Source organism: Ambystoma mexicanum, chromosome 7p, assembly GCF_040938575.1.
Source record: "Ambystoma mexicanum isolate Mex_15411 chromosome 7p, UKY_AmexF1_1, whole genome shotgun sequence".
NCBI classification, from domain to species: Eukaryota; Metazoa; Chordata; class Amphibia; order Caudata; family Ambystomatidae; genus Ambystoma; species Ambystoma mexicanum.
The window spans coordinates 106,149,322-106,174,854 of NC_090939.1; the positions used below are offsets into that span (position 1 = coordinate 106,149,322).

General features: G+C 46.3%; 1 protein-coding gene across 1 annotated transcript in view; it reads right to left on the reverse strand.

Moving 5' to 3' along the window:
- CCDC191 (coiled-coil domain containing 191) overlaps window positions 1–25,533 on the reverse strand; it is a 299,595-nt gene that overhangs the window by 48,798 nt on the left and 225,264 nt on the right. Inside the window, exons 11-12 of the mRNA XM_069635893.1 lie at window positions 6,872–6,987; window positions 2,401–2,483 (exon numbers count right to left, since the gene is read on the reverse strand). Of these exons, the coding sequence (XP_069491994.1) occupies window positions 2,401–2,483; window positions 6,872–6,987 (199 nt within the window). The remainder of the gene's footprint in view (window positions 1–2,400; window positions 2,484–6,871; window positions 6,988–25,533) is intronic.

The following is a 25,533-nucleotide window of genomic DNA, read 5'->3' on the forward strand; positions in this document are numbered from 1 at the left end:
ATAAGGATAATAATGTATGTACGTATCTATACTTATACAGCGCCTCATATGCAAGAGTACTCCAGCTTCCAAGTGCTGTAATAACTGCTGTTATTTTTACCTGTGTCTTAAAATGTGCTAGAAATACAAGAAGATTTGTCGTTTAATCCTCCATCAAATAGACAAAGGGCCTCATTAGGACCCTGGCGGAAGACCATGGTGCTATTAGTACCATGGTCCATGCCGGTAAGTTACCGACTCCGCCATGGAGAAAGGGGGAATTACCACCCCATTACAAGGTTGGCGGGGCGGTAATTCCCCCTTCCTCCATGGCCCTTCCCCATTCCCATTTTTGCCCCATAGAGCTCATGGGAATGGGGAAGACGCTAAGTACGGTGCCGCAAATAGCACCAAGGTCCCTTTGCGGGTCCCTACTTTAACGGCTGGTCTACACCAGCCGTTAAGGTCGGGTCCCGCGAAGGGACCTCGTAATTAGGCGCTAATAGGTTAACGGCGCCGCAGCCTTTTACGGTGCCGTTAACCCATTAGCGCCTGGGTCGTAATGAGGCCCAAAGTATTTCATCCGTTTGCAGTTGTTAATGCTAGAGAACGAGAGCCACAAACCAGCAGCCGAGTCATCTACTCTCTTAGACTAGAGAGTCTTTCATAAGGAAATGCAGAATTACTAAACAATTCTTTCAAAAGCATAAGAGACCCATAATGGACCCATGGACTGTACGCGTACAGAAACCTATGGGGAAAATCGTCTTCTACATTTCTATCACAGGTGTGCTTGCCTCGGACAGGCTCAAGTTCAAATGAAAGACATATACATTGAAATGTTTTCACTTCACACAAGTAGCTGTGAACAAGTCAAATGGATTCGTTAAGAACAATTTTATACAAATTCTATGAATTTATTCTATTGTAAATGAACAGACAACACATGCAATGAACAGTATTCTTAAGTAATAATGTGTAGGGTCTTAATCCAAGTAAGCCAGCCAAGTCGTTTACTCAGCCCACCTGCCCTTCCTACTTCAGGAGTCCCTCGTGGCACTATCCTCGCCCCTAAACATTTCAATATGTACTTGCGACCCATGGGCCCCATTCTCAGATTTGCCGGTTTCGGGTTTTATACTTATGCTAACGTCACTCCACTTTATATTGAGATCCTAGGAAAAGAGCTTATCTCTTCACCACTCAACCAGATGCAATCCTAATAATATAGATCCTAAGGGTATGGCTGCATGCACAAAGATTCATTCCATCGCCTCTGCACTTGGCAAAAACTCACTGATACAAAAATGTAACACCAATGTACATAATTCAGGTGTACTCTATTGTGAGGGTATATTTTTTAAAAACACACTTCTTATTCTTGTAGTTCGAGGAGAACAGTCCATCATGGAAACCATTGCAATTTCTAAAGGGGTGTTGCTAACACAAGGAACATATCTCGGCCGGCTGCCAATCTTCCAGTACTGTTAAATGTTCCTATGATGGGCCAGGATGGATTTGATAATACTGGTGGGGTTATGTGTTCACTTAATCAAACCTTCATTGACCTATACCTTGAAACGAGTAACAGTTGTGTGTCGGACACAGGTTCTAGGTGATTTCATCTAAATAAATCACTTTGTGGTAATTTAGTTAGACCTATTTGTGCTAGTGCAAAATGTTTTTTTCTTTGAATAGGTCTCCCCAGACCCCGTTTCTCCCCCTAGCACCATCTCCCATATGTATGCGCACACTCCTGTTTTTGGTTGTAGTACCAAAATAAGATCAAACGTAATGACCATGATTAAACCTTTCAGGCGAAACCACAGGTTACTGTACAGACAGTATCGACCTCAAAGAGGGGAAGCAGATAATAAGGGGGCCCGAGTATGCGCAGGACCAAGAAGTGTATAAAGAACAAAGAGGTTTTCGTGTTTCAATCAACTGTTTGCCACCATCAAAATCCTTCATTATACAGGGTCTGATTACGGGTTTTCCTCTAAACCCATTTACCATTGTCGTAGATCTGCAACATTACAAGTTTTTGTCCTCCCCCCCATTATAGAGTCCTATAAGATTCCACTGGGGGGTTGGAGGAATTTCTGCGGAGGTAATTCTGTCAATGTTTATGAAGGAAATACCTCCATGTCTGTATAAGAGGAATTTTCTCCTAATATGCTCCATACCGGATATCTGTCAGACTGGAAAATCAGGGGATAAATCTGTTACTGAGAGTTTTTCCAGTTAACTGCAAACTTGTCATGAAGCCCATGATCATGTATGCAATCATCTAATCAGTAAATGGGCATCACCCTTTAGAAACCACTTTTTCCAGATGTATTTGTTTAGCACTATGCACATTTGCTACTTAGTGAACTCGATAACCATATTTAAACTGGGACGATATCCTCTGATGCCTACCAGTTTCTCCTCTTCACGTTTTCTCCGGAGTTCCTCCAGCTCCCTCCTTCGTTCAGCCCTTTGAGCAGCTCGTTCTTGCATGGCTAAAAGAACAGTGGACATGATTAATCAACACAATGCTGCAGACAATATATTGTTTGTGGAAAGTGAGGCGGGTAACAAGTCAATGGGTACCAGTTCCCAAAGTTGGTAAGGGTGGCACAATATCTGAAGAGCACAGTGCCATAATTAGGGCGGATTCTGAGGCATGCTGGCACCTTAAGATTCATTTTAAACTTAGACGTATTTGCAGCTCTTGTATGTCACCTGGTGATATTGAAGGTGTAATTCTTGCAATGAGACAGATATTGGTCTCTAAATATCCTCTCTGCAAAGGTAGATGCTGTTTAGAGCTTTTCAATACAAACTACGGAAGAGGGCAATCCATTCATCCTCACTGGACAGTACCCTGTACATTCAATCAATTTCCTGCCAATTATGCTTTCAAGTTATCAATGAAAATAGAAGGGAACTGGGAGAAGGATAGACCCTGGGTTTTCTGAATTTTCGTAATGTTTCTTAAAACATTCACTCACTTAGTTATATATTCCTCAGTGTACCCATGGGTGGGGGGCAATGAGGGACTGAAAATTATGCTTTTAGGATACTTCAAACATTAATAGTGCCACGGAACAAGACAACTGCATTCAACCAAAAATGTAAACAAGATGACATAACCAGTAATCACACCCAAATAATCCCTGCCACAACTCACAGCCACTGGCTTTACTTTCCATCACACTTATTGGCATACTAACTAACTAATGTTACGATCTATTCCTGCTCAGCTGACCCATACCTATAAAAACCAGTAATTGACAATGGCAAGTACTACATCACGTGTTACATATTTATTCCATGTGTCCTTTACAAACACTGCTTCCAACTAAAAACACCTGGATTACCTCTCTCCTGAAAATTCCACTCTGCACCTGGACATCAACTACCACCAATTCTCGAACATGCCCTTCAATGTCAATATATTAGGAAAAGCAGCCATCCAGCAACTTCAATCACGCCGAGAAAAAAACAATCTCTGTGGCAGCTGGTAGTTAGGCTCTTGACCAGTTCGAGGTGCAAAAAGGCATCCGTTGACATCATTGGCAACGAGCATCAATTCATCAACAGTAGCCAACTCGCCCTGCTTGTACGTTATGTGCAGCTTGCAACCTATGACCCGACTAAGCAAGCAATACAAGATAAGAGAAGATTTAAACCAATATTTTCACCAATTGGTTCTAGTCTTTCCTGTAAAACTGGCCATGTTGGCGATGCACAAAACTTCAGCACCTACACGATCCCAATCGCTATAACCTGTACTATGCTCCGGATTTCTTCACTCTTAACACTTGTGCTCAACATGCATAAAAACACTGCATGCATGCCAGCAGATGATTGTTGTACATCCACTGCTATCGAATGACACAAATGTTACGCAGCACGAGGGTACACACATCAAGACACAATTGGTCTCTACACCACCATCCCTCCACCAAAGGTCGGTTGATAGACATAAATCTTTCTTCAGGAGCCTGAACACCTAAGACACCAAATCCTGCTAACAAACGCACAAACCCTTGCAGATAACAGTTGCATGACTATGCAACCCCCACACAAACATCAGAAAACCAAACGCAGTGACTTAGACCTATTCCGCCATTCCTGACTAGATCCCACTTGGTCATCCTAACTCATGCCATAACCAGGCCAAAACTAGACGACTGCAAGGCCCTATACATTGGCATAGCGTATAAATATTATTGCCCAAACAATGGAGAGAAATAAAACCCAGTGCTGTTATGACTGCTCTTGTTCCCACTACACACCTGTATCAGCTTGAAGCTCCTCGCCAAGAGTCGCAGAGCAATCTGCAGAGAAGTCAGCAGCACAACACGTCAACCTTTGCTCTAACTTGCAGAACTTCCCACAGATACTGGTCTTCTCCAAGTTCCTCACAGGTACCTGATCTTTCTGGGAATTGCCATAAGACCCCTGAAACACGCAGAGCTTTGCAAGCAACACAAGTTACCTGACCTCAGGAAAGAGCAAAAGACCAACCTGTCAATCTTTCACCATGCTCCCCCGAACCCGGGATAACCTTTTTTTTCTGAATTTTTTATAGCATGGATCTAGCTTCAAGATGCACTGAATTGCTTTGTAGTAAAACATCTCAAGATGGCCAACAGAGGAGGAGCTAAGGGAGCGGGCAGTAAAACCCAAAAGTGACTATACTAGAGCACAAAGGTGATAGAGGTTTTCAGTTTCATTTTAAACTGCTCTATGTTACCGAGGATTCCCTGCCTTACGGCGGGGGCTATTCACAGCATGTGAATCTATGAAAGACCTAATGCTGGTGAATACTATATTCAAGTATCAGGAGTATAGGTGCCAATTAATGTTAGGCACATGTTTATTTGAACCTTCGGGGTGTACATTTCAGGAGCAGAATTCATAATTTCTTTGCAGATGCACAGATAGGTTTTCACAGCGGAGTTTGTGGGGTGGTTGGGTTGTTAGGGGATTGTATAATTAGGGGTTCAGTGTGAGGTGGATGAGGAACAATTGAGTTTTGATTTCATTGCTGAAAAATAAGCGCAAAGGGGTGATTTTGACACATTAGAGGAAGATCTGCCCATAGTCTTAGGGTGTACTTGCTGTCCGCAAGCTTTTGCTGTTACATTTCCTGACTGCCAGTCTGGATCCTCGTTTGGCATACACCTCCAGCTATTGTCAATTTCTTTGCCAGCCTGTTTTTTATGGCTGTAAACTGCTTTGTAGATGAAGCATAGATTTCATTTTAAACAAATCTTAGGAGAATGGGGCAACCAAGTGAAACCTTCAGTTTATGGTTGATGTGATCATAGTTGAAGCTCATAATATATCCCAGCGAGTTAAGTGCTCGTCCACAGACATCTGTGTTTGGCAAGTAGCCACAGGTTTGCATTGCATCAAGGCTAGCTCAGTCCATCATTACGAGGTTAATGAATTGACCACGAGAACATGTGTTAATTATAATCTCAATTATTAGAGCACTTAGCAGTAGGAGGATCTGGCAAGCACAGCTTTATAAAAACATGGTATTATGTTTTTGAGTGCATTTGACAAAACATATGGGAGGATGTTTTCAATGGGCAAGAGTAGGGTCGCAGACAAGTCCGAATAGTGTTCCATCCATCTGCTTGAGGGAGGTTGGGTTGAACTGATGTCGGAAAGTTTAATTGGGGAGCCAACATTTGACATTTGACATTTTGTAGAAGGCTAAAGGTTAATTTGCAAGCTTGGTGACTTGGCACATGGATTTAGGCAGAGGGGGAGGTTTGAAAGAAAGCAGTCTTTGAACCAGGTTTAACCAGGTGGAGTGGGCATGCAATAGCGCAGAAGAACACGTTTTATCTTCGGAGGGTTTTGTGTAAGGTAATCTGCTAACATCCATGAATGGAAGACGATGAGGAAGGTTTCAATGCAAAGAAGGTCTTTTGCTGACAACAGCTTCAGGTGTATGGATAGCTCTTGGTCACTTAAAAGGATCCACAGGGATACCATGCACCAGTTAATGAACATAGGGGGCAGTATAGATGCTGCAGGTGCCCAGCAAGAGGGAGTGGGGGGGTGGTGAGCACATGTCGTTGTCTCCCTGACAGGATGAATTTTAAAAAGGGGATTACCATGTGGGAATCCCCAGGGGTGTGCAGATGGTGGAGAGGAGCAGAAGGTGGCCAACTGTGTTGGGTGTTAGAACGAGGCACTGTTCCTACTGGCCCAGGACCTGAAAGGCAAGGTGTGCTATCAATGCTTCACCTATAACCAAGCTTGATTGAAAGAGGAGTGTGGAAGCCTATACACAATAATCTTGTGATTGCCTCGCTGAGTGCAAGCGCTACACGAATAGATAGACATACCATCATTGAGTGAAAGGGCTAGAGACACTGAATACAGGATACAGTCATTACAACCCCAGTTCCTGATTCACCCTTTCCCACCTTCCAATAGTCTTTTGCTTGATATAGAAGGACAACTGCACTAATCATGTGTCCTTTGCTTGATCAGGACTTTCAGTGTTGGCTTGCAGGGCCAGGGCCCACAAGGGGAAAATTTCAGTTGACTATAATTCTATGACAACTCTACGTTTACATCTCTTTCAGATTTCAAAAAGGGTGACTCTAAGCAGCTAAATCAACTAAAGGTCCTCCCTCAGGGATTATAGTCTAACCCTGTATGTGCTTTGATGTCACAGCACTAGCGGTCTACATGTATAGAGAGAAAACAGGGTCTATCAAGACTGACCAAGCCACTGTACGAGCCTCTATCTACTGAGCTCAACAGGTAAGTGCTTGGATCTCAGAACACCTGCTTTTCTGGAAGAACCTCTTCCAACCTCTTATAACTCTTCAATGCCTTGGGGTACATCGCGCAGGCAATACTACAGCGTTACCTTTCACCATGGGGTGAGGTGATCCTGGGTGCCCTGGAGTCCTCCTGGAACTGGAGAGGGTGCTTTGACTATCAACCTGGCTGGCACTGTCTGTCCCAAATGAAGGCGCGGGTGAGCTATGTAAACACAAGACAACAAATGAAGGCGCAGGTGAGATGTGGAAACAGAAGACTACAAATGAAGGACCGGGTGAGCAGTGCAAACTCAAGACCACACATGCAATGTGTAAACACAAGACCACCAATGAGGACATGGTTGAGCTATGTAAACACAAGAAAACAAATTAAGGCACGGAGCAGATGTATAAACAGAAGACAACAAATGAAGGCACAGGTGAGATGTGGGAACAGAACACTGCACATTTAAGGACCAGATAAGCAGTGCAAACTTAAGACCGAAAAGGAAGGCACAGGTTAGCTGGAAAAAAACAAGGCAACAAAGGAAGACACAAACAAACTGTGAAAATATAATGCCAGAAGTAAAGGCATGGATGAGCCACAAAGTAAATGAAATGTGGCTGTGTAAACACAAAACCTCAAGTTAAGCCACAGGAGAGCTGAGAAGTACAATACTGCAAGGGGAGGCACAGTGCGCTGTGAAAACACAAGAGTGGAAAGGAAGGCACACATGAAGTGTGAAAACACAATGCCAACAAACAAAGGTCTGCGTTGAACAGTTAAAACATGAAAGGCTAAAAGAAGGCATGAGTGAGCTATGACAATGCCACAAAGGAAAACAGGAGAGTAGTGAAAAGATAAGACAACAAAGAAAGGCGCAAATGAGCTGTGAAAACTCAAGGACACAAAGGCGAGCTGGGACATTCAAGACCACCAACAGTCACATGTGAGCTGTGTAAACAAGTGCCTAACGGTAGCCTTGTGATTTAAAGATAGTCAAATTATAGGTTTAGATTTCGTCTAATAAAATAACTAAACTGTGACATAGCACAATGGCTCCACTCCAACCACCACCCACTTTCCTCCTCGCCCCACCTACTTCTCAGCAATGATAACTCCACAATCACCCAAGCACTGACCAAATATCACCTCCAAAATGCAGAAACCCAGCAACCACCTCCACCACCACCAGCTATGATGCAATGACTCCCTCATGACCATCAAGCAGAAAGCCAGATACATAGAAAGAGCCTGGCAAAGGAACCCATGCCCTTCCACCACAAAACCACTCAAAGAATGCCACTCTTAATGCAGGATGGCCATACACAGCGCCAAGGATGCCTACTACCTCCAAGAGCTCCAACCTGCCCCTAGTCGCATACAGAATGTTTTTTTTAACATCAAGTCACTCCCCAAACCACCTACCACCCCCTACCATGCCCTCATCCATCTCAGTATGGAACTCCCTCATGGACTACTCCAACTCCAAAATACACAACATTAGACAAGCCCTCACTTCCACAGTCCCTCTTTCGAACCCCATTCTGAAACCATCCAACACCTGAGGCACATTCCACCCCAAATTTAAGACACCCTGGTCACCCTCACATCCAAAACTAAACCGGACTCTTTCTGGATAAAGTAAAACCAGTTCAGGCTGCATCAAACTGCATCACCACCCTGTCTCCACACTGCATCAATATCATCAACTCATGCCTCTCACACGGCACAGCTAAATCTCCCCTTCCTCAAAGAACCATCCCTCAACCCCCATGCTCCGAGAGCTACCACCCCATCACAATCCTGCCATACCTCATCACAATAATGCAATGCTTTGTCATGAGTCAACTCAAACAGCACATCACCCTAAACAAACTCCTCACCCCTTCCAATTAGGTTTCCACCAGGACACAGCACAGAGACTCTCATACTTCACATCATGGATGACCGCCACAACATCACTGACACAGGACACACAGCCCTTCTTTTCCTCTTTAACCCCACTGCAGATTGACATTATTGAGCACACCATGTCCTAATCATCATACACCCTAGGATTAAAATATCATGCACTGTGTTCAACTATGTTACCTTCTTCCTCACTGACAGGACACGCTGTCTATAACCCCCTATCTATCAAACTCTAACCCACTCAAATAGGAGTACCACAGCAAGGATCTTCCTCATCGCTCCTACTCTTCAGCCTACATGTTGAATCCTTCTGTCAAACTCTTAGCAACAACACCGTCCACTTTCACCATTATGTAGGTGACACACAAATACATTTCCCAATATCCTCCCGCTCAAAGCTCCACACCCTCAGACATTGTGTTGTCACCATCACCACGTGGATGGCCACCCACTGCTTCAAACTCATACCCATCCAAAATACCTCTTTATCTGCCCCTTCCCCCGGGCACACGCTGAACCAAAGAACTCTCCACAGGCAACCCACACATATTCCGCTCCCTAGGAGTGAAGTCCCTAGAGCTTCACCATTGATCTCCACCTATCGTTCTCACAACACATAGCATCCATCACCAAAGCATGCAATCTACAGCTACAACTCCTATGCAAGATAGGACACATTATCCCACTGATGACTTCTGTACAGCAGTCCAGGCACTAGCTCTCTCCAAGTGGAACTATGTAAATGCTATCCTCACTGGACTCTGTAGCAAAACTCTTGCAAGCCAAACAGAACACAGCTGCATGACTCATTCTGTACCTACCCAAACACTTGCACATCACCTCAGCACTCTTCCAGATCCTCTGGCTACGAATACCCCAGAGAATTACTTTCAAATGACTCAGCATGGTACACAAGGCCACCCACCACAAAATCCCATCCCGCCTGCAAAAAAAAACTACATCCCATTACCATCAGAAACATCTGGACAAGCTAAGCAAAATCTTCGACACATTCCATTCTGTAGGCTGTCCCACACACAAAAACAAGCCTTCACCCTTGAGCACCGAGAGCCTTGAACGACCTTGCATCCCACATCTGTGCCACACCTTTCATCATCACCTTCCGCAAAAACCTCCAAGTGCATTCCTTTCCCTAAACCTAACCAGCCAGACCGCCTCCCTTGCTATCCTTTGCCAATCCCAATCTTCTTTTCCTGTTCTGTGAACATTGTACATTCTTTTTCACCTCCTCCCTATGAGCTTTATAAAGTGCTCCGAGACCCTCTTGGTAGGGGCAGCATTACATCAAAGTTTAAGCAAAACAAATAAATACAATAAACCATTTTGAGAGCCAAAGGTTACGGAGCCCTGGTCTAACGAATTAAGTATGGGGGGCTGTACTGTGGGTAAATGACACAGAAATAGAAAGGGTTGACATTAGATTTACATGCATTCAGCCCTTCTATGATATCTATGATATCATGTACTCTTCTCCAGTTACAGTGGACGGGTTTGGCACAATAAGAGGTATAATTAAGGGGCAACCATCTATCAGTTTGCTGTGAGGAAGCCATGATTTCTTTGAAGTGGGAGGACACGCTTTTTGTTCACAGGTGCAAGGACAACAGGAGAAGCAGATGTGGGTCTAGGCGGCAGCCTGCCCCACATATTCTATACAAATACCTGCATTTTCAGATACTTCAGATCCAGTTTGGTCAAAATAGCAACATTTGAAGGGAGAAACATCGAAAAGAATGTTGGCAGTCAACTCCCCCACCAGAAATGGGGCAATAAGTGTAATCTTAAACCACTTTTGTTCATGAATGACCCTCTCATAAACCATTTATTGGTCCTCAAATCAATATGCAAATACTCCAAAGGCAGACTGCACCAGTACTCATGCCAATTCCTGCACATGAGCCAATAACTGACGTCATTGATCCATAAAAAGGCCATTTATCATTCAAGAAACGCGCCAGGTTCTAGGGCACCCTGCTTCTGCAGTAGGCCAGGCCGGCAAACAGCTATAATAAAATGTTTAAAGCCGTGAAAGAATTCAGAAATGAAAATCCCCAGTATGTGTGTATATCCCATGCTCCCTTAAATAGTGGTCCCCACCACTTCCCATGTTTTTACAGCATTACAGCAAGCAGTTATGAAAGAGCACTGGTACGTGTGCGACTATTGACACTTATTAGGACTGCCCCCTGACGTGTATGCAGTGCACATGTTTTTTGGATGAGTGATTGAAGTTTGCCTCTCGATTTACAGTTTTTCCAACTAATCAAGGTTTAGCTGTATTGAGCTTTCTGTTTGCACTGTCAAACAAACATAGGCGCCACCGAGGGGTGGCCAAGGGGGGCCATGCCCACCCTTATAAAAACGCTAAGTCCTCAACTATAGGGACAGGGAATCCATTTTGGCCTTCACCAGGATGGGCGGATCCATACAGAGGGACGCCGCAAAGATAGCAATCTACCCTGACTACACCCTGCAGGTTCAAAGGAGCAGGGCCCAGTTCCACCACACCAAGGCGAGACTCAAGGAAGCAGGCCTGCGCTATCTACTCCTCTACCCGGCTAGACTCAAGGTCCTGCGCAACAACAAGGCCCACTTGTTTGATAACCCAGCAGAGGCCTGCGAATGGATGGACAGAGAACAGATCCCGGACATCGAACGGAAGCAGCGCGGGCCCTAGCCGCCCGCAACATAGGAACTTCTCCACTCATTGACTGCAGTCGCCGATTGTACATTCATATGACAATAGTCGTGGCGACACTGATGGAACCGGAGCCGCGCCGGTCGTGGCGCACCTCCTGACAACACCTTCGGAGGCAGCCCCCTTCCTAACCCCAGGATACTTTGGGTGAGTTCACCCGCCCGTAGGGCACCGGAAGACCCTGGTCTGATGGGGCAGAAACGGGGATGTCAGAGCAAGGGCAACCTCGCTAGACGTGTTATGTTTGAAGTTGTGTTTTTTGTTAAGTTAGACGTTGTTGTTTGTGGGGGTTCGAACCCCAAGTTGGGATTGCAGTTTGAATTGGACACAAACCGGACCGGGACCAAGCGCAGCAGAATTGCAACCAGGACGACCAGGTTCGTCAAACCCCTCAACCTCACGCTTCCCACAGCCGCACGACCACACACAGACCATGGCTGAGAGGATCAGAGTCATGTCCTGGAACGTCAGGGGGCTAAACAGCTATATCAAACAGCGACGCATCCACGCCTACATGAAACGCCACAGGGTCGGAATCGCCCTCCTTCAGGAGACCCACTTATGTGGCCCTAAGCTTGCAGCGTTGGCCAAGGTCTGGCGGGGCACCCTAGTGGGCTCCCCCTACTCCACCTACGCCAGAGGCGTCTTGATATGGATCGCCCCCTCTGTCCCAGTCAAGCTGACCCACACCAAAACGGACAATGAAGGTAGGATGGCCCTGGTTCAGGGCACCATAGAGGGGAGGGACGTCCGCCTGATTTGCACCTATGCCCCGAATCACGATGCCACTGTTTTCTTTCGCTCGCTGTACGCTCGGCTGACCCCGAGTGATGAATGCATAACGATATGGGGAGGTGACAATAACTGTACCCTGAACCCTTGCATAGACAGGTCGGATGGTAAACACGGGGACCCCTCCCCACCCGCCAAGATATTGAACGCCCTCACGCAGCAATATGCCCTGAAAGACCTGTGGAGAGTGCAAAACCCCGAAACCAGAGGCTACTCCTTTTACTCCCCCCCACATAAGGTCCATACCAGGATAGACTGCCTGTTCATTAGCGAAGAGCATGTGGCGGGATTTGAGGACACGCAGTACCTAGCCAGGGTACTTTCAGACCATTCCCCTTTGATGACCTCGTGGGTGACCACGACGCCCAGGCCCCCCATCCCCACGTGGAAATTGAGAAGCGAAGCGCTGTTGGACAAAGCCTTCAGCGAACAAATCAGGGAGGGTTCCACACATTACTGGCAGACCAACATTGATAGCGTCAGATACTTAGGCACAGCCTGGGAAGCCTACAAGGTGGTAACTAGGGGGGAAATGATAGCCGCGGCTGGAGGGGCCCTAAAATCCGTCACGTCCCTGCTAGCGCACGCTGAGACTGAACTCCAAGATCTCGAAGCCACCCCGTCCCCTGATCCCGCCCACTTGCAAAAGATGATTGATCTTAAACAAACATGCCTAACACACTGGGAGACGCTGGGGAAGTTGAGCTATACTAAATTCACGGAGAGGAATCATGCCCTGGGCGATAAACCCGGGAAGCTTCTTGCATGGCTTTATAAACGAGAAACCCCCAGATACCCCATTTGCTCCATTCGTAATACAGACGGCCTGACCCTCCACACGCAAGTGGGTATCAATGCAGCGTTCAAACAATATTACCAAACCCTTTACTCCGATCCAGCCCCGCCCCCTGACCACGCGATCGAGGACGCCCTAGACGCCATCTGGCTCCCATGCCTGGAGGACCACTTGGCAGATCCCCTCGGAGCCCCCGTCACCCCCGACGAGGTCACAGCCACCATTAGGTCATTGCCCTCGGGTAAAACGCCGGGACCGGACGGTCTCCCGAGCGAATTTTATAAGGCCTATGAGGATATACTGGCCCCCCTGTTGTCCAAAGTATATAACGAGGCGTATGACATAGGCCACCTCCCCGACACCATGATTGAAGCCACCATCATCCCCCTACTTAAGCCCGACAAGGACAGCTCTGACTGCGGCTCATACCGCCCACTATCCATGTTGAATGTAGACAACAAAATCCTCACCGCATTACTGGCCAGAAGGCTTCGTGCAGCCGTCCCATACCTCATACACCAGGATCAGACGGGCTACATGCAGGGTCGCTCTATGTCCGAGAACCTGCGAAGGCTGCACCACGTGATACACAGCACAAACGGCATGCCCGGTAAATATGCAGTTGTGTCCCTCGACGCCTCTAAAGCCTTTGATTCGGTCCGATGGACATGGCTTTATGCCACCTTAGCAAAGATGGGGATCGGAAAGGCTTTTTTGAACTGGGTAAAACTCATTTACACCAACCCCACCGCCAGAGTGCGTACCAACAACACTTTTTCTGAAAAATGGAGCCTGGCCAGGGGCACTCGACAAGGGTGCCCCCTATCCCCTCTACTTTACATCTTAGCGATTGAACCAGTGGCAGCATACCTTAGGCAGGAATACGGTGACGGGGGAATAACGATAAATGGTGTGAACCACCTTGTCTCCATGTATGCGGATGACATGCTCCTCTACCTGAGGGATCCCGAACACCTTCTCCCCTACATCCTGGAAACCCTAGACGGGTTCCACAGATGTACAGGGGTCCAGATTAACCACAGCAAGTCTTGCTTATTCCCCCTGGCTGCACTTAGTGGAACCAAGGAAGAACACCTCCCCCCTTTGGCCCTTAAATGGGAACCCACTACGTTCAAATATCTGGGCGTCGTGATCCACCGGGACCCTGAGACCGAACATGTTCTGAACACGGGCAGGGCTAAGGAGGGACTGGCTAAATCAATCGACCTATGGTGCAAACTGCCCCTTTCGATGGCTGGTAGGGCGGGACTCCTTAAAATGGTAGCACTCCCCCGTCTCCTACACTTCTTCACCAACGTCCCCTACAACATCCCCCAGCGTTTTTTCAAAGACCTGGCCATGCTATGTAGGAAACTCTTATGGCGGGAGGGGAGGCACAGAGTTGCCCTAGACATTACTCAAAGACCGTACGAGAGGGGAGGCCTGAACACACCTAACTTTGAGCTCTACTACATAGCGGCCCAGCTTAAGCACGTGATCCAGTGGATGGCTGATGATGCCATGACGGACACACGCCTATTGCAGCCCCCAGACGCACCATGGCTGCTCAGGGACCTCCTCTGGATCGGACCAATGCCCAAAACGCTGGACGCGCACCTCATCCGCCTAGGCACTCAAATTTGGAGTCGGGCCTGCAAGTTGGTCAAGCTGTCCGACCCTTACTCCCCACAGATCCCTATAGCCGCCATCATGTTCACTAGGCCGGAAGACCGGAGGGCGATCCGGAATATATGGGAGCCCTCTGGCGTCGCCACTCTGGGCGATCTGGTGGATGACCAGGGCATCCACACATTTCCCGAGCTGCACGAATTGACTGGGGTCCCACTGGGTCAGTTCCTTCTATACGGGGCGGTGCTGGACAGACTTAGGAGGCGATGGCCGGATGCAGAATCCCAATGCGCCGGACACGAGGCCATAGAGAACCTGATAGGTGTGGCAGAAGGGGGACACGAAACCTCTAGGCTTTATGAGATCCTAATTGACAACACCACACATAGCGAACTCACATGCAAGAGCAAATGGGAGGCCGAGCTGAACACACTATTTGGCGACACGGAGTGGGAAACAATAACACACTATCACAAAAAGGTCTCTAGGAATGCCCGATTTCAACTTATCCAATTTTACATCATCCATAGGGCCTACCTTACCCCAGCTGTCATCTCGAGATTCAATGGCGCTGGTGTGGTGCGGTGCCCCAAGTGCCAAGAACCTGCGGCCTCCCTGACCCACATGTTTTGGGCCTGCCCGAACATACGAACCTTCTGGTCGCAAATTCAGACCAAGGTAGCAGAGGAGGACATAACGCTAGACGTGCAATCCCCCAAGGCATGTCTATTGGGCTCGTACCCACGAGGGAAAAAAAACAAATCTCTCAACAGGCTCAAAGATTTGATGTACATCCTCGCTAAAAGGCGCATCGCAATGGCCTGGAAGTGTCCCAGAGCCCCTAAACTTGTAACATGGTGGGAGGACCTTCGCAGATGGACTGTGGCTGAAACCGGGGCCTGGGAGCTGGCGCAAAGACAGCAAAAAATAAATGACTCGGAGGACCTCCTGCAGTGGATTGCCCTCACGACGGCCCTGTTCAGTCCTAAGGAAGCCAGCACCTCAGGTGAGGACCCGGACAGCCCGGGCTCACCCTAATGCCAGCAGCAGACTGCGTAACCCCGGTCCGGGTTCACTTGGGGAGGGAGGGAATGGGAATTATTGCGGATATTTAATTGATTGTCGTGTTGATGATACTGGTTGTATGTTTCTTGAAAAAAACAATAAAAATATATTTAAAAAAAAAAAAAAAAAAAAAAACGCTAAGCCCGCACCAGTCCACCTGCCTCTATGTGTTTGTTTTGGTGTGCCACCCCAAGATTTCCAGCTACCTCATCAGGCCACCCCTATGAAAAATGTCTGGGGGCGCCACTGCAAACAAAATTTGAATTGAATTTGCATTTCTAACGCTGTGTGTGGCAAGTAGTTCCTTAGGAATACATATCCCATCTTCATTGCAGCCTTTTTCGATCCGTGGCGGGGCGTCATAAAGGCAAGTTTTTGCTGGTTATCTTCCGGGTATCACTGGGCTGCGGCTGTGGGATCCTATGCTGGATAATTTCAGCTCACTTCTCAATCTTCATATCTTTGTAGGAGTATCACTTGCAAGGTCACCCATCTATACCCGGCGGTATGTTGGCTTAAAAGAAAATCTCTAATTGTTCAAAAAGTACCTAAAAATGGCTCTCTTACCTGATGTGACCCTCAACATCAATTCAGGGACTGAAATGGCTACGAACGGTGCTCAAAAACCGCAAATTCTCTACCTAAGATTACTCCTAAGATTACTCCTGAGAATACTGCCCTACCGATTTCCCTACCCTCCGCTGTCCTATTCCACACTTGTGGTAGCTATGGGTAGTGTGTCTGTCTCCTGCATAGACACCTTATGCTCCCCTTCACCCCCATGCGGTCAATATGTCCACAACAGTTGAGTGCCCAGTTCATGACATAATGGGCGCAGTTTGTCACTTTGTTCCCTTGATGAGCTCTGGCTCTCAGTCTCTAATGATTCCATCCCCCTCAAAATGGATCCCATAGTGCAGGTAAACCTTCTAGGTGCCTCAGAACCTAACAAAAAAAGTAAGGGCGGAGCACCAGGGCACAGAAAACATTATCAGCAGCCAGAACCTGGTTACTCAGAATATAGATCATGTGAACTCTGAGCTAATTGCCAATTCTACTCATACTGATACATTTGCCGGCATTTCTGACTCTACCGGGGCAGTAAACTCTAGAAGAAGTTTAAGATGCATGCTATTAAATACTACATCGCTGATCAAACATTCGACTGAGGTAGACGATTTTTTCATAGATCATAAGATCGATCTCTGTGCTACTACAGAATCATGGCTGCATCCTGCAGCAGGTCCCACCCTTCGTTAGCGCTTCCCCAGTGGGTATAACATACTGAGAGCTGATTCCCTGCATGGAAAGGGAGGGGGAGTTGCTTTCATTTTTCATGCATCGATTAACATACATCAAGTCAAGGACGTCAGCACTCCTGATTCCAAAGTCCTGCAAGTCCAGTTGGCTATTGATAACAACACCACTCTTAACATCATTGTGATTTACTGTCCTCTTAATAACGTGCCAGATTTTCTAACCAATCTCTTCGACTGCATCTCCTCTTCTCTCAAACCTCAATCTAGAGTGATTATTATGGCGACTTCAACTTGGGCTTGGATGACCCTCGGACTCCTCTGCCAAAGCTGTGCAGACTACTCTGGGGGGGATTTGATTTTCTACAGAATGTTATGTAATCCACACATAAAGGGGGCAGAATCCTGAACTGGGTGGCCTTGCATAGGGTAATGGTGGTTAATGTAGAAATAGATCAATGTCCCTGGTCTGACCATTACCCCATTCAATTCCAACTTCCATAGATAGTTCCGCCAAGGAAATCCACAGTCCCCCTGTTAAAAGTGATGCGTCATAACCTGCGGAAACTGACCCCAGTTTCTATGTTACCTCTCTTTACTCCCTTTCTAGACAATCTTGCAAACCATGAGTCAGCCGCTGAGCTGGCTGCCCTCTACCATAGGGCAATCATTATCCCTCTTCTTGCATTGCAGTCACTTGCCATCAGAGTGGGGTAAGCATAACTTTTTTGATATGTGTCACCCCCCTCCTCTTCTTTGATTATTCATTTTGCAGAGAGTACAGCCCTTAAACGGGAATTTATGTAGACCAATGTGGTGTTAAATATGTTGATAAAGAAACTCTTTGGTGAAAGATATTTTATCCTTTTCCTACAGGACTCTTGCACATCAGTGCTAAACTTTTGCACATCAATGGTAAGTGACTGTCCCAGTTGTGATACGTGTGTTAAATAAGTACAAAAGACACGAGGTCCCTAGTGGTAGTTGGCACACCTGGGTCTGGGACCAATATGTAATGTGTTTTGCCATCACCAAAGTAAGTTTTGAAACACCCTGCCACAGGTTGTGGAGAGTGGTGTGACATTGAATATCTAATGCACTTTTTTTGAAATTGAAAACGTTGGTTCTCAAGTTATTGAAAGTCATTTTAATCATGTGACATGTAATAATGATATGCTTGATGAAATATAGCTATGTTCTCTTTCCTTGATCCCCCCCCCCCCCCTCTCCCTCCTTCCCATACCCCCTCCCTTTTCGCTCACCCTATGTATTCTGGGTTTTCAGGGCTAGGCTTTGTGACTCACCTAGCTCTTGCTCACAAGTTAAATGTGATACATGTGACCTGATGAGAGTTTCTTTAGACAGGAACAGTAATTTGGCCTTGTTCTGAATACTCTTGACCGGAGAAGTATTCGTAGAGTCCGTGTTACTACTGAGCACTGAATTAAACAAAAGAGCTACCTTTAGAATAGCTCGCTTACGTTGCCCTGATGCCACATCTTTTGTCGCAGTGACGCCTGTGCATTCATGTTTGTCTGTGTAATTTGGTTTTAATGTTAGTATCACAAGTGCATTGAGATGCACATTTTGTAATGTGTATTAATGTCTATGAATTTGTTTGAACCCTTGCAATAATTGAGGCCTGCATGGTTGTAGGTCAATTGGTCGAATCTAAATGGTCGACAGGACAATTGGTCGACACCAAAAGGTCGACAGGTCAAATGATCGAATTTCTTTTTTTTTTTTTGTCACATTTTTTTTTGGGGGGGGGGTCCCCCCAAAACCCCCTTTTTTTTCTAAAAACACCTTTTTTCCCCTAAACGAAAACCTAAAAAAAATATATATATATATAAATAAAAATAAAAAATTTATCATTTGTCCTGTCGACCATTTGTCTGTCGACCATTTGACTAGACACCAGCCTGCACTCATATGTGGTATGTGTTTTTATATATTTTTTGTAGAAAGTGGTTATGCTGAACAACTCTGGGGTATAAAGTCTTTGTTGACCTTTTGAAGGAATCGCGTCCTGAAGATGGCCTAAGAAAAGAGAGATCTAAGACACTAGAGATAGTGTCTGAAACAAAAAACCGGCCGAAACATGTCGACATCTATCTGTAATATCCTCATGATTTAACTGTGGGATTCATATACAAACAAAGCATTTTGTGTCCGTTTGCACCCCCGTGTTCCACGAGTACTTTTGTATCTTGTTTAGTCATAGTGAAACAAAGTTTTTTTTAACAAACTATGTCTTGTTCAATTGTTTAATTGTGTCATGTTGTTTGAGGGGCATTTGTCGCCCCCTGCTTTTATCCACACAAATATTAAAAGTGAATTTATTTTTTCTAATTAAGTGCCTGCATTGGGTCCATGATGTCCTATAGTAGTAAGATGGGCTGTGTTTAGTCTGTGAGCGTTAAGCTGACACATTAGGGCAACGGAAAGAGGGGTAATCAGACTCACTCTCTGTTATTTCTTCTTTGAATGAATTCCCTTTGAGTTCTGATCCCCCCGAGAAAAAAAGTTTGGGAATTTACCTGGTTTAAGTAATCACTGCCCTCTACCATGACATGTTGTCCTTAGCCATAACTAAATTGGCCCCGCAGAAACTTAGACCTATGAAATCACAACCATCTAAAGCGTGGTTTAGTACTGATATTCTAAACTTTACTTGATACACTAAACTTTTAATCTCCTCCCTTCTCTCCTCTCGTCTTTTCTACTGTTCTTCTCTCCTCTTCGGACACCCTGGTCCTCATCTTGCCCCCCTAAAATCCCTCTACAACTCTACCATTCACACCCTCTGTCTTCTCTCACCTCATGACTCCATCTCCTCCTCGCTCTCACAGCTTGGCTGGCTTTCCTTTCATTCCCAACTCAAATTCCACTTCCTCTGTCTTGTCTTTAAATCTCTTCATGAACTTGCTCCCCCTTATCTCTCCTCTCTCATCTCATTCTACACTCCCTCCCATTCCCTCAGATCTGCAGATCACTTCCTTCTCCTTGTTCCCCCGTCCCCATGTGCCTCCTCTCGTTTTCGCTCCTTTCAGCTCCTTGCTCCCCTCCACTGGAACTCCCTTCCCCTCTCTATCTGTTCCATCCCCATTTATTCCTCCTTTCGTGTCTCCTTAAAATCTCTTCTTCTCCACTCCCCTCCCTGATACTCTGATCCTCAACCGCCCTTCCCAATCCCCCACCCCTCTTTTATCCTCCTCATCTTGCCTCTCTACCCCTGTCTTGTCTCCTCTTATGCCCCGTCCCCCTCTCTCGCCTTCAGCTTATCTCACTTCCTGTTCCCCACTCCATTCCCCCTCTCCACCCCTTCTTCCCTCATTTATCTCCACTGGCAAATTGTCCTAGTTGCTGTATTACTGGTTTGACTCATATCTTGTAATTGCTTCTACTGTTATTGTATTCTTGTTGTTATAATGTACATCGCTTTGGCATAAAGCGCTATATAAACACAATAAACAAACATATTCAGAAATTAAAACACTAGAAAATTAGAACCCTACGTATCTGGAAAAAGACCATGTCCCGGGACTATAAAATAAGCTACGGTGTGCAGCTACAACATACAAATCTGCCATCTGCACAGCAAAACAATAATTTTACGACAAAAGAATTAAGGAGGCAACTTCCAACTCTAGGGAACTAGTTAAAATCCTGAGGGAGCCGATAGACCCTCATCCTCACATTTCCACAATTGTGAAAGATGCTAACTGGTGTGCATCCATTCAGAATGTAATGTTATACAAAATCAAGAGTGATATCACAGCCAATTTAGGCTCTTTGAGCGGTTCTGCTCTTATGAGCAATTGCAGGAGATCAGTCAGCCTCTCTGCCTCAGTTCAATTTCAGGAAGGTGGTGGAAGCGGACATGTTGGATATCTTAGTTGTTTTTCTAACTGTAGAGGTGGTGTCTACCCGGCTCCCATCGTCAAAATCCTATACCACGTTACTCTGCCCTCTTATCACTACATTTGTTAATGCCTCGTTTTAGGAGAGCCATTTGCCGTCCGGGATAAAACATGCCTGGATTTCTCCACTCCTAAAAGTAATCCTCCTTGGATCCTAGTTTAGCATGCAATTATCGCCCAATCACAAACACACCTTTTCTTCTGAAGATTCTGGACAAAACTGCCCATTATCAAATCCAAGGGTTCCTAAATCTACACAATATTCTGGGTCTAAAGCAGTCAGGCTTCAAAAGCTCCCACATTACTGAATCCACCTTGCTGGATCTGAAGTCTAACATCCTACAATTGCACTTCTGATGCTTCTGGACCTTCTTCAGCGTTTGATTTAGCAGATCATTCTATCTTGGTGGCTAGACTGCAAGATTATGCAAGATTATGCTGCATTCTCTTGTGAGGCCTCTACCTGGATTCACTCCTTTTTGACTGATTGGACGGACAGAGTTCATCATGAGGACGTCATTGCATATGGTTATGTGCTGGTGTGTGGTGTACAACAGGGGTCCTGTGTAACCCCAACTCTGTTTACCATCATCACTTTGCCTCTCTTTGAGTTGTTGGATTCAGAAGGCATAACATACGCCAACTATGCAGATGATACACAGTGCCTTACACCTCTCACAGGCAATCATACTCTGAACACTGTGACTATTAACACCACCGTCTACAACCACATACATGGATGCTGCGTAACGGGCTGGCACTTAATGCCAAAACCGAAATTATGATTGTCAGCACTGCACCAAAACTACGCAGATTGGGTACTACCTACTGTTTCTTCCAAATTGCTGACTGAACCCTGGCGACTCTTCCAAAAGTCAAGACTTTGAGAGTAGTTCTTGATCAAGAGCTCACTATGAAATCACACATCAGTAGTCTTATATCAAGCACCTCCTACTATATCAAGCTCCTAGCCCAAATCAGAGCATTCCTCGATTCCTCCAACTGTCCCACTCTGGCTTGTGCCATCTCTGGAGCTCGCCTCGATTATTGCTCTAGCCTGCTCAGGGTTAGGTAAACTTAACTGGTTACAGGTGGTGCAAAGTAATGCTGTTCGGGTTATGATATGATAGTTTATTTATATAGCGCCTATACACAATGTGTTTAAAAGCGCTTCAAGGCAAGGGAGGGAACCAGGAAAAATACAATGACATTCTTACAGGCCATGAACAGTAAGGATGTGAAATTAACTATCGTACTCGGCCTGACGACATTTCAGATAGTGCAAAAGCTAAGACATAGATAAGGAAGGGAGGGGGAGAGTGGGAAGGAAATGGAAACAGACCGGCGACTACCGTACTAGGCCTGGGGACATTTCTGGTAGAGCCGGAGAAAACAAAAGGTGAGGGAGAGGGCTGCAGAAAGGGAGGGGAGGAACAAAACAAGCGACTATCGTACTAGGCCTGACAACATTTCAGATAGTGCTGGAGTTGGGGCGGGAGAAAAAAAACAAGTAAGGGAGGGGGGAGGAGACAGACGAGGTTGCTATCATATTAGGTCCAGGGACAATTCTGATAGAGTAAGTGCATGGAAGAAAGTAAGGGGAGGAGGGAAGGAGATAGGAAAAGGGAGAAAGAGAGAGGAGGAGAGAACAGAGAGTAAGCAGTCAAAGGCGGTCATTACGACCCGGGCGTAAAGGGATATCGGGCACTGGTAATGACACCGGTGCCGGTAATCCCTTTGCGCCCTATTCTGAGGTCCCTTTGCGGGTCCTTCCTTAATGCCTGGTTTTATCAGGCGTTAAGGACGGGACCCGCAAAGGGACTTCAGAGCTAATAAACGGTCCCGTAATTTACGGTACCGTTATTAGCACCCTCCACATTCCCATTGAGCCCTATGTGGGCTCAAATGGGAATGGGGAATGGTATTTTCAATGGGGACTTACCGGTCCCGCAAAGGTCGGACTAGACCAGTAAGTCCCCATTGAACCAGGGCAGACACAGTACCGGTAATGGTGCTAGTCATGGCGCTAATAGAGCCATGACTAGCACCAACCTCGGGATGAGGCCCATAGAGTGGAGAAGCAAGAGGGGAGAGTGAATACAATTGCAGAAGTCAGTAGTAACACATAATGTTGCAAGCCTGGATACAAGATGAAGATGGGAACAGCATGATTCAGGGCCACCATGAGAAAGGGTGACGCACCGTGAATCAATGAAGTCCATAGAAGTCAAATCCAGCATTGGCCACAACGGTGATGGTGAAACCAGAATGTATCAGGACAGACTCCTAGAGAAGTAGGATGGAAGGGGGGAGGGAGAGCAGGGTAGAAGAATCAAGCAAAACAGGCAACACCTGTGTGCGAGAAAGAGGGTGGGGGGTACAAGGTAACATCACAGAGGGACCAGAGAGGTGGGCATGACCTGTGGGGACAGAGGGAGTAAACACATGTTGGTGCATGCTTACCTGCTATCTGAGCAGGGGTTCGGGCACTGGATCCTCCTGGTCGAAACAGGAATTGCCCTTTTCTTTGTCAGACCTTCGCTTTGGCGAGAGACACCCTTGATCTAAGAATTAAGAGCAGGAAGGGAGAGGCAGGGCTAAGAAGGTGGGTGGTGCTTAGGCCAGGTGAACTAGATCTACTTGCACCTGCTCCCCATCGGCAAAGGAAAAGAGACTGGAGGGCTCCTTAAGTATGAAAAAAAAGTGGCAACCAGGAAGGCACCAGGTGGGTGGGGCTTGCTGAGTAGGGTTCTCAAGGGGCAGCGAAAATCTGATCATGTCTCAGTGGCAAGAAAGTGCCTACATTGGCTGCCAATTGGAAAACAGATTACCTTTAGGACTTTGGGCCTCATCAGGGGTTGGGCAGTATCCCTGTGCTAACTGTGCCGGTATACCACCCAACATTATTAGCATTACCGCTACTCGGTCTGGCCCTGTTATCGCTGGATCCCGAGTAGTGGTACAGTGGTAAGTTCCCATTCTCCAATCGGGTTAGAGGGCGCTATTAACACCGGCCGAAAAATGAGCAGAAAGCAGGATTTTTACCTCCAGCAAAATGCTGGAGGTAAAACTCCAAAATAACTGTCCAACTCATAATAGGGCCAATCCTTAAATGCAGCAGTATTGGTGTTACCGCCGTACTTAAGGGCTACCGCCCAACTCGTGATGAGGCCCTTTGTGTATTACTCATGCCTGTCTGTACGGGAAAAACACACTTATCTCTCCAACCAGCTCTCGTGGCTCCCGATTAGGCAGACCCTGAGATCTAATAACTCATGCCTACTGGATTCCCCCACGGCAGAACTGTTGCTAGTGTCAGATGGGTGTTTTTAAGTGGCTGCACCACGGCTGTGGAATGCTTTGCCACCGGGCCTCAGATCTTGCTTTTCTCGAACTATCTTTAAACGTAGACTGAAGACCATTCTGTTTGAATAATTCAGTTCCGTCTGTCCATGATGAATTCTTGATCTTAACCATCCGATTTGTTTTTCTGTTCCTCTCATGTTTGTTTTGTCCTAGCACTCCTATGTCTACGGGCTCTCGTCCCAGTGATTTAGAAACAAATTAAATAAGTAAATAATTAAATCTGGGTGGAAGTTCTAAATGAGCTATGGACTAAGCTCATGAAGTTCACTATGAAGGTATTTTGTGTTATTGACCAGCCAGGGATCACTTTCTGCCGACCAGGTGCCAGTGAGGGAGAACAGCTTTGCGGTCCCCTGTCTGTCGCAGCACCGCCTACCTTCCCGTTTTTTCCTCTTCCTCCCCCTCACTCCACCCACCCACCCACCCACTCAGAAGCCTGATTGGCCTCTGGGAACCACGTGACTGGGAAGAAACGGGAGACGACCAAACAGGGATCACTTTCTGTAAAACAGGTGCCATTGAGAGACCAGCTTTGCCAACCCTGCCTGTTGCACCCCGCCAACCTTCCTATTTTTCCCTTCCCTTAGCTTCTGAATTGGTTCTAGAGCACACCACTTCTAACCTTCCCAGATCTGATCTCAGCCACCTTGAATTTTGCTGCGTCTAAACTAGAACACTTGGATTTCACTGCTTTTGAATTTTAACCAAGACTGAACTATGCTACCTCTGAATTTCACCACTTTGAATTTTGCTGCTGTACGGTTTCATCACCTTAAATTCTATCATTCAAAATGTTACCTCTGGCAAACTTCCAGATTTCACATCTACATGGGTTATCAACCACGACAACCACCACAGGAAGGTTTCCGCCCCATGGGAGCATAATTTTCATCAATGTAAGCTCTGCATTCTGACCTTTGCCACACACATTTTCAAGAACCTCCCCATCATAAGGGGTAGTGGACATGAATAAACCACCACAAGGAAGCCCCACTGGGAACCTGACCACATGGCCACGATTATAGACGCTCTAAACCTTTACCACTACGAATCTTGAGAATCCACCCACCACAAGGATTTGTAGACTGAGAAACAAACAGCACAGGAGGGCTTTTGCACCTGGGAACCGATAACAATGAGACTTTGTCAAATGCAGGCCACCCAGAGTGTGATCCAAAAACCACAGTGAGGCATCCGGTACTGTGTAACTCAGCAAACATGGTAACTCAGCACAGTCATTTCACTATGGTATTGCATAATGACCCTGCATAAAGCCAACAGGAACTATCAACCACTGCAAATCCTTCC